At 46.0% G+C, this 9,823-nt stretch overlaps 1 protein-coding gene across 4 annotated transcripts; it reads left to right on the top strand.

The window, feature by feature from the left end:
• Positions 1-681: 681 nt before the first annotated feature.
• Positions 682-9,727, top strand: fzr1b (fizzy/cell division cycle 20 related 1b). Of its 4 annotated transcripts, none has more exons than XM_075483941.1 (14): positions 682-897; positions 1,281-1,453; positions 1,615-1,716; positions 1,832-1,895; positions 2,010-2,137; positions 2,558-2,640; positions 2,756-2,939; positions 3,038-3,103; positions 3,212-3,314; positions 4,204-4,385; positions 4,499-4,732; positions 4,982-5,086; positions 6,614-6,719; positions 9,220-9,727. In XM_075483941.1, exons 2-14 carry the CDS (start codon positions 1,376-1,378, stop codon positions 9,639-9,641), a joined length of 1,857 nt encoding a protein of 618 aa, XP_075340056.1. In that variant the 5' UTR covers positions 682-897; positions 1,281-1,375; the 3' UTR covers positions 9,642-9,727. The 4 variants fall into 4 exon arrangements, 3 of the variants coding, with proteins under 3 accessions (XP_075340056.1, XP_075340058.1, XP_075340057.1); XR_012772862.1 differs by lacking the exon at positions 9,220-9,727 and adding an exon at positions 5,235-5,532 and having other exon boundaries at positions 683-897; positions 6,614-6,698; XM_075483943.1 differs by having other exon boundaries at positions 685-897; positions 6,614-6,706; positions 9,220-9,350.
• Positions 9,728-9,823: the final 96 nt, after the last annotated feature.

Genomic DNA, 9,823 nt, shown 5'->3' with positions numbered 1-9,823 from the left:
AGGGTGCCACCAAAGATGCCATGCCTTGTCCCTACTCTGCCGTATCTCCATACGACGTCGCCGGCAGCGGTGGGTGCAGCTTTCCTGCCTGTTTCTTTTCTCTGCGCTTTAATAAGATCACAAAGAAAAAATAGAAGAGTGGATCTCGTGCCTCTATTGCTATTAGCTGGGGAAAAGTTGAAAAGTATCACACAGGGTAAATGTAAGAGCCTTGTTTGCTTTGGAGTCCATGAAGCAACCATGTGCCATCGGTTCTCCACTAGCTCTTGTCCCAAAAATTAGGTTTTAAACTAAACAAGTAAATATTCTTTATATGTTATCAAACATAATTCCGAAATCATTTTTACAGCTTAACTGCTGTATTGATATAAGTTGATTTTAGAGAACATGTTTAGGCTGTTTTAGATGAGCCAGGAGTCCAACATAGCATGAAAGGCTTAATTCATTGAGTCAGTTTCTATGTTTGCTGCTATATTACGTGTGCTTGAAATGTCAGCCTCCAATAATTAAAAAATTAAAAAAATTAAAAAAAAATAGCAAGGAACCTTCTAAATGATATCCAACAGCGACACCCGGTGGCCATACAGAGAACTCCCACAGTCTTTGTCTGAAATGCAGTGGACAGGAGTCACCGTCGGGCGTCGCTGTTGTACTGGATAACTGCGCTGACTTGTACAGGCAGCGAGAATCAACCAAATCCAAAGAATTTCTGCTACAGCTGATTCGGTCGCCATCTTTGTCGCGAACATAAACAACACCAGCGAGTCGCGTTGGCGTCTGGTTGCACCGCTGTCGTTCGGAAGGAAGAAAGCGACGACAGTCTCTCCGCCGCTTCGCTGGTCTTTTTGCCACAGAAGATGACAGCTGACTTGGGGACCTGAGCCAACGTGTCCGTCGGTAAGACGCGCTCCGTGTCGAGCTGCAGGCTCATCAGCTGACGTTAGTTGGAATACCTTGTAAGTAGGTTGTGCCGTGCGCGAGCATGATGCCATGACAACGGCGCGGATGTCATTAGCGCACCATAAGGCGTTTGAGCAATTTTACGTCGATGTCCGCCCACTTTCGTGCAAGTAATAAACAGTCAATGCGGACATGGGTTTTAAACCGTGTTTTTTTTTTTTTTTTTTTAAACCAGTACAACCTCTGTGCGCTTACATGATGACGCCAGGCTGCCCAGGCCGCTTGGTTTGTGTTAAGCTAGCCTAAAGAGATGCTTGTTGTGTGTAAGGGAGATTTAATTTTTGCTCCTATTTTGAATTAAGTCACTTTGTGTTTCATAGAGATGGAGATCCTCTACGGATTTCCTCACCGACAGGGAGCGGAGGTGTAAAGGCGGGCGGGGAGGGCAGCCTTGCTGCCCGTTAGCCCTGAGGAGATGGACCAAGAGTACGAGAGACGGCTGCTGAGGCAAATCAACCACCAGAACCTGCCAACAGAGGCCCGCCTGACCAAGGTGAGCAGCACAGAGGGAAACCTGTCTGTGCATCTTCCTTTAACTGAGCATAACAGCCACACAGATATAAGTTAGATGCATTAAAATGGTCCTGAGGCACCTCAGCTGTTACTTTATATTAACCCTACTGGATTGTTTGTGGGCTGTTTTAACCACCCCAGTGTTTAAGTGCTGCCTGCAGTCCTGTCAGTGTGAAGTCGGGGGACCGCTTCATTCCCACACGTGCTGGGAGCAACTGGAGCATCAACTTCCACTATGCCAATGTGAGCAACTCATCCATGCATCTACTCTGTGTGCTGCTCGCTTGACTTGACAAACTTAAAAGCTCGGCAACAGAGGCTGAAGCCAGTGTTTTTTTTTTTCTTCTTCTCTCTGCAGGAGAACTGTCGCTCTCCTGCTCAGAACCACAAAGCAAAGGATGCCAGTTCAGATTCAAGCAAAGGTTGGAGATCCCTCGTGCTTCATTTCTCGCATGTAATTCGAGTTGTCATTTTTAGTCCGGAGTTCTTTGTCCCCATGTGTGTCTCCATCTCCTCTGTCGCTGCCTCCCCTGCAGACGCTGTGGCGTACGCTGCGCTGCTGAGGAACGAGTTACTGGGGACGGGGATAGAGACGGTGCCGGACCCTCACACGGACGACCGGAGGCACGCAGTCCTCGCTCAAGACTCCCACAGCCTTTTTAGGGTGCTCATCACTAATAAACACACATCCAGTGAATCTCCTTGAAGTTCACTAAAAGCGACATGATAGAAGGAAAGCTATAGCTGTAGTTGTGCACATGCAGTGTGACAGAGCCTTTGTGCAGGGCTTCCATCTCCCCCTTGTTTGATACAGATCTGGCTCATGAGCTGATGTGTTTTGCTGGTATTTGGTAGAATGTAAGACCTATTACAAATGATTTCTGAAAATTCATCATCTTCAGGTTGTTGAGAAGTCACGATGATCGACTTATAAGTCCTGATTGAGGTTAAATTGAAATGAAATTTAGGTGAAGCACCTATTTTTGATTATAACGGACCAAATGAACAAGAGATGTGCTCAAACACTGACCTGCATTCAGCTTGATCTAACAGTGATCCTCCTTTCTGTTTTCGCTCTCCGCAGTACACTGTCCACACTAAGAGAGTGCCTTTTGACAGCGATAATGAAGTCTCACCATACTCCCTTTCTCCACTTAGCAACAAAAGGTATGTAGTCACCCACTAGCTGAGCAGAACTGACACTCGAGCTGTTCTTAGCTCAGTTAAGTTAACCTTTTAATTATTCAACTTTTTTGTCTCTGTCCCCGTGATGATTCTGCAGTCACAAGCTGCTCCGTTCCCCTCGCAAACCAGCACGCAAGATCTCCAAGATCCCCTTCAAAGTGCTGGATGCTCCGGAGCTGCAGGACGACTTCTACCTCAACCTGGTGGACTGGTCAGCGGGCAACCTGCTGAGTGTCGGGCTGGGAGCCTGCGTCTACCTGTGGAGTGCCTGCACCAGCCAGGTCAGACGCAGGATGAGCCTCGTTGTGTGATCTATCAGCAGCTGACGGATGGAGCCGCATGATCTAACGGATTTATGATTTTCCATCTGTCTTAACAGGTGACGAGGTTATGCGATCTCTCGGTGGACGGAGACTCCGTTACATCAGTTTGTTGGAATGAGAGGGTGAGGGTGCCAGAGACTATTCTACTGCTTGTTTATGACAACAAAACAAGGCAGATAGAGAATAAGGTCACAGCCAAACTAACTGCTCAGCTGTTCTGGTCCTAACAGGGCAGTCTGGTCGCCGTTGGAACCCACAAAGGTTACGTTCAGATCTGGGATGCAGCAGGAGGGAGGAAGCTGACCAGTCTGGAGGGCCACTCAGCCCGAGTAGGTCAGTAATAGCTGCAGCAAAGTGGAGTTTATTTAGATATGATGGTCACAAGCTAGAATAATATATCTTGTGCTGGCTTTTTTTTTTTTTTTTTTTTACACGGGAGAATTCTGAAACTTTGTTTGCTGTCTGGCTCCGCCTACAGTTGTGGGATGAAACGCCGCTAACATTTAACATGCTAACTGAGGCCTAGAGAGTCTGAGATGTAGCTCCTGGGTTGTTGTTTTTTTTTTGCAGCTTTTGCAACAAGAGTTGCTACTCTGAGCATTGCAGTCTGACCTTGGGGGGAACTTGCTGGGATCCAATCATGGAAGTACTGGCAGCTGTCGATGTTTTCCACTTATAAATCATCTTTCTCGCTGTAGAATGATAGTCTGGAAATGGCCTTATAACTCTTCCCAGATTGATGGCAGCAACAGTTGCTTCTCTAAGATCATTGCTGATGTCTTTCCTCCTTGGCATCGTGTTAACACACACCTGAATGCTCCACACCTGGTTCTGCATGTTGACCTAGTTTTTGTAAAATAAGGAACCACACAGTGTAATACGTCATATGTTGTAGTTCATCTTAGGTGTTTACCTGAATGTAAGACCTGGCAAGGAAAAACTGAGTTTTCTTATGACCTGATATGTAAACTGTAGAATTAAAAGAGGGTGCACTTTCTTTTTCTCCTTTACGCTGTCGCTGAGGCTCAGCTGTTGCTCTCTACATCTGCTGTTGAATCCTGGTGCTTTTATTTAGAGTAGCCTGAGCTGATGTACAACTTTCAACCAATCAGAGTTCAGAGTTTTTGTTTGTTATGGTATGCCATCATAACAAGAGATGCCCAGTGGATTTTTGACAGCCGCGGTGAAATATGAGAGCACCCCCTGTCTTTCTGTGCCCCAGGTGCACTGGCGTGGAATGGGGAGCAGCTGTCGTCTGGGAGTCGGGACAGAGTGATCCTACAGCGGGACGTCAGGACCCCCCCCTCTGCTGAGAGGAGGCTGCAAGGTCACAGGCAAGAAGTGTGCGGCCTCAAATGGTCTCCCGACCACCAGCACCTCGCTTCTGGAGGCAACGACAACAAGGTGAGAAACATATTGCGGGTTAGCATCTCGAAGCTGGCTAAAATGATCTCTGATAATAGGCGAAATCTAATCCAGGCATATCCCGAGAGTCCTCATCGTGTTCTTCTGTGCAGCTGTTGGTGTGGAACAGCTCCAGCCTCCTCCCCGTGCAGCAGTACAGTGACCACCTGGCTGCGGTGAAGGCCATCGCCTGGTCCCCACACCAACACGGGCTGCTGGCGTCGGGCGGCGGCACCGCTGACCGCTGCCTACGCTTCTGGAACACGCTCACGGGTCAGGCGCTGCAGAGCACAGACACCGGCTCCCAGGTCTGCAACCTGGCCTGGTCCAAACACGCCAACGAGCTGGTGAGGACACTCAAACACACACTCCCGAATGTTGGGCTGCACTCTGTTAATGGCCACGTTTAAGGTGTTTGTGACACCGTGTCACGTTTCCCTCTTACTCTGTTGACAAGATAACCAGAGAACAACACATCACAGCTGTTCCACATGAAGCTGACTGTCTGAGAATGAACAAAGAACCCCTCATTTCCTACAGATGGCTGCAACTTCACTGAAAAACGTGTCTGTTATTTTTATTTTTTTTGTTTCCAGGTGAGCACCCATGGCTACTCTCAGAACCAGATTCTGGTGTGGAAGTATCCGTCACTAACGCAGGTGGCCAAGCTGACTGGGCACTCCTACAGAGTCCTGTATCTGGTACGTTCACTGTTTATCTGAGGGAGCATACACATGTCCAATGTTGCCTTACATTTTACAGCCAGGCGCCCCAACTTAAATGTCTTACAAATGAAATAAACATCAGTAATATTGTTGAAGAAAAACGCTTCATTTTGCCTCTTCTTAGGACTATTGCTGGTGTGTGCAGGCTGTAGGTGATTGACAGTTCGGCCCCCTCAAACGGATCCCATCATGTACAGACCCCGTTTCCAGAAAAGTGGGGCAGCTTTCAAAAATGTAGCAGAAACTTGAATCTGTCCTTTGTTGATTAGTTTGAATTTAACAGACACGAGGAGACGGAAATGATTTTCGGCGTCTTCACTGACCCCGAAACAAAGTTGGGAGGAAGGCAAGGAAAGACGGGAAAGTTGATAGAATATACAAGTTCTGGAAGATTCTACAGTCGGCAGAGTAATTTTTGACAGGTGAGGGTGTCAGGATTGGATATAATGGGAGCATCCATCAAAGGCTTTGTCTTTCCACGCTAGGATTGCTAGTTGTTCCAACACTTTGCCAAACTCTGTCAGAGAATCATCAATAAGTTCCAAGAACATACTGATCAATGCTACATTTCAAGGAACTTTGATCATTCAGCATCTGCAGTTCATCAGATTCAGAGTTGGTGTCGAGGCAGAGGATAGAAACCATTGTTGCATGCACATGAATCTCAAACCCTCCAGCAGAACTTTTATCTATTTGCCTTTTAGGAAGCTTCCTAACTTAATTAGAAAAGGGGCTAGTGCATCCCAGCATAGAAGCAGCCTGTCTGAGCCTGAGTAGAAGACCAATCGGGAATAGTTGATATAAACACCTGAGTGGGCCTGCTGAGCCCTCAGTTAGGAAATGAGCAGTCTCAGAGGAGCCTCGCAGATCAAACATAAAGCTGTACAGTGTGCGAATACTTAAAGGGATAGTTCGCCTCTTTTGACATGAAGCTGTATGACATCACATACTAGCAATATTATTTATGAACATTTTCTTACCCCCCGCTGCATCCTGTGAGCAGAGTTCCAGCCTCGTTTTTGCGTTGACGAAGGTAGTCCGGTTAGTTGGCTGGGGCCACAAAAATAAAGCGTTTTGCTTCTCAAAAGAAAATGGGGCCAAGCGATTGTGAGGTCTGACTTTTTCTGGATGAAAGATTTTGTGATGCAAATGTATTACTCTTTTGAACACATATTGTTTTGAGAAACAAAACGCTTTATTTTTTACACCCCAGCCAACTAGCCGGACTACCTTCGTCAACGCCAAAACGAGGCTGGAACTCAGCTCACAGGATGCAGCAGGGGTAAAAAAATGTTCATAGATAATATTGCTGGTATGGGATGTCATACAGCTTCATGTCAAAAGAGGCGAACCATCCCTTTCGTATCTCAAAACTGAACAGCGCTTATACAGGAATTGATTACATCTCTGGATTTATTACCATTTCCTGAGAAATGGAACTTAATTGAGGATTTTGAAAGTGACACAGCGTTTTTTACTCTTTGATTCCTGCTCCTTTCCCAGGCTGTTTCACCAGACGGAGAGGCCATTGTCACAGGAGCCGGGGATGAGACGCTACGTTTCTGGAACGTCTTCAGTAAGACGCGCTGCACCAAGGTAAAGCAAACGGGTCAGTCACAGATTTGCAACACTTGGTGAAAATGATGGAATCGGCACAGTGAGAGGATGTTTGTTCAGCTTTTTAATCTGTAAAGAACAAAACACGGACATGACAACGGTTTCAGTAGATAGCTGAACATTCCGGCTTTGTAAAACATACTCAAGAGTTCTTCATAAGTTTCTTGTAAATGTTTTTTGGGTTTTTTCCAGATGAAGTTGAGGAAAATATTATGGATTCATGAACCAATAAAAATCCGTTGGTACTTTTCCTCTGGCTTTAGTAACAGCTTGAATTCTCTGAGTCCGTTTTCTGCCTATTTGTCTTTCTCTTTCTTTTTTTAATTTATTTTCTAATGTCAGACATGTTGCTTCTAGTTTTATGTCCTTATGCTTTGACCTAAATGTTTCCCTTTTACAGCCTTCCTGTTTTGTTTGTAGTTGCTCCAGATTTTAGACGCAGCTGACTGGAATAACCAACATCTTTGACCACACTCAGAGCTTTATAATCCTTTCCATAGTTTCCACTGACAGCTCTCTGGTTGGGTGCCGTGTTTCCTGCCAATCATCTGGATGCCACAGCGCTGCCGGCACACTCCTTTAACTGTAGACTCATTTACATATTTAGACTTTTTTTCTTTTCTTTTTTTTAACAAAGCCAGAATGATCAACTATTAAATAAAATTGTTACGTGTAATACACTATATTGCCAAATGTATTCACCCATCCAAATAATTAAAATCAGGTGTTCCAATCACTTCCATGGCCACAGGTGTCTAAATTTAAGCACCTCGGCATGCAGGTGCTTAAAACATTTGGGAAAGAATGGGTCGCTCTCAGGAGCTCAGAGAATTCCAACCTGGTACCGTGATAGGATGCCACCTGTGCAACAAGTCCAGTCGTGAAATTTCCTCGCCACTAATCGCGCTTTTCCACTAGCTCGCTTCGGCTCGGCTCGGCGCGCTATTGCGTGCTTCCACTAGCACGCAGTACCTGCAACCGGGTAGATTTTCCGTACCACCTCAGCCCTGGTTCCAAGCGAGCCGAAGCGTTACTAAAACGTGACGTCAGCCGACTGCCTTCCACTGATTGGCCGATGAGTGTCGTCACTTTTCAATACTGTTTTGTCTGGCGGTCAGGAGTCTTCTCTGGCGGCCAGGAGTCTTCTCTGGCTCTCTTCTCTTGTCTTCTGTGCGACAAAAAGCCACAGGGTGAGCAGCAACACGAGCGCCTCGATGTAATCCATGCTATCCTCCTCGTATGTTGTTGTTGTTGTTGTTCTGGTCGCGCAGCCGTGTTACGACGACCCCGCCCACGTCGAGGAGGCACGAAGTGATACTCGGTTGTAAATGGAAACACAACCAAACCGAGCCGTGCCGAGCTAGTGGAAATGCGCCATAAGTATTCCACAGTCAACTGGTATTATAACAAAGTGGAAGCGATTTGGAACGACAGCAACTCAGCCACTTAAAATGACAGAGCGGGGTCAGCGGATGCTGAGGTGCATATTGTGCAGAGGATGCCAACTTTCTGCAGAGTCAGTCGCTACAGACCTGCAAACGTCATGTGGCCTTCAGATTAGCTCAAGAAAAGTGCGTAGAGAGCTTCATGGAATGGGTTTCCATGGCGAGCCGCTGCATCTACATCACCAAGTGCAATGCAAAGCGTCGGATGCAGTGGTGTAAAGCACGCTGCTACTGGACTCTAGAGCAGTGGACACTGCGTTCTCTGGAGTGACGAATCACGCTTCTCCATCTGGCAATCTGATGGACGGGTCTGGGTTTGCCGGTTGCCAGGGGAACGGTTCTTTGTCTGACTGCATTGTGCCAAGTGTAAAGTTTGGTGGAGGGGGGATTATGGTGTGGGGTTGTTTTTCAGGAGCTGGCTTTGGCCCATTAGTTCCAGTGAAAGGAACTTTGTGGAAACAGTTTGGGGATGGCCTCTTCCTGTTCCAACATGACTGAGCAGCAGTGCACAAAACAAGGCCCATAAAGACATGGATGAGCGAGTTTGGTGTGGAAGAACTTGACTGGTCCTGACCTCAACCTCAACCCAATAGAACACCTTTGGGATGAATTAGAGCGGAGACTGCGAGCCAGGACTTCTTGTCCAACATCAGTGTCTGACCTCACAAATGTGCTTATGTAAGAATGGTCATAAATTCCCATAAACACTCTTAAACCTTGTGGAAAGCTTGCCCAGAAGAGTTGAAGCTGTTCTAGCTGCAAAGGGTGGGCCGACGTCATGTTAAACGGATTAAGAATGGGATGTTACTTGCGAGTAGAGGCAGATGAGCGAATACTTTTGGCAATATAGTGTATCTGTGTTTTACTGAATGAACATCTTCCAAGTGTGGTGATGTCATCATTTTTAGCAGGGCTTGTATACAAGCCTCATTTATTTTGCCAGGATTTCTGCCAAAAAAAAAGCCTAAACCTAAACTTGCTTGAAATAGAGGATTTATCGGACATATTTCATGTTTTTGACCCAGTTTAATTTCCTACTCCCCTCAGGAATCAAAGTCGGTGCTGAACCTCTTCACAAGGATACGATAGTGAACGGCCCGGTTCTGGACCACGCACAGAGTCAACTGACAGACCACAGTAGACTCCTCTCCATCCAGCACCAACTGTCAGCGCACCAAACTCTAATGAGGCAGTGTTACTTAAAACTTTTTAAAGCAGAGGATGCAGCCAAAACCTCCAATGACAACTGCCATCCTTCACAGTATTGTCACGATATGAAAAAAAAAAAAAAGTCGCAACAAGTTGTCTGCTTAAAAAGTTGGTCTTGTTCTCTTTTCTGTTGTGGAAGTGATAAAGCTGTTTTATTACATATATATATCTATATATATATAGATATATATATCTATATATATATATTGGCAGAAGTGTACATGTACAAGAGCTCTAAGCTGAATAATGTTATGAAGTAACATTTTTAAAAAAGGCGCTCTTTTGTAACAGAGAGAAGAGGAAGCCAGGCTTGGGGAGGGGTGTTCCCGGGGGGGGGGGGGGGTTTCTATATTTTGATAATGTGTGAATATGATCTCCAGCAGTATGCAACAGAAAAGAAAAAATAAATTGGTGAACAAACGCAGTTGCTCACGAATCTGCA

Source organism: Odontesthes bonariensis, chromosome 14 (assembly GCF_027942865.1).
Source record: "Odontesthes bonariensis isolate fOdoBon6 chromosome 14, fOdoBon6.hap1, whole genome shotgun sequence".
Taxonomy (NCBI): Eukaryota; Metazoa; Chordata; class Actinopteri; order Atheriniformes; family Atherinopsidae; genus Odontesthes; species Odontesthes bonariensis.
Note: the sequence above shows the minus strand (reverse complement) of the source record. Positions and strands in the feature narration are given on the sequence as shown.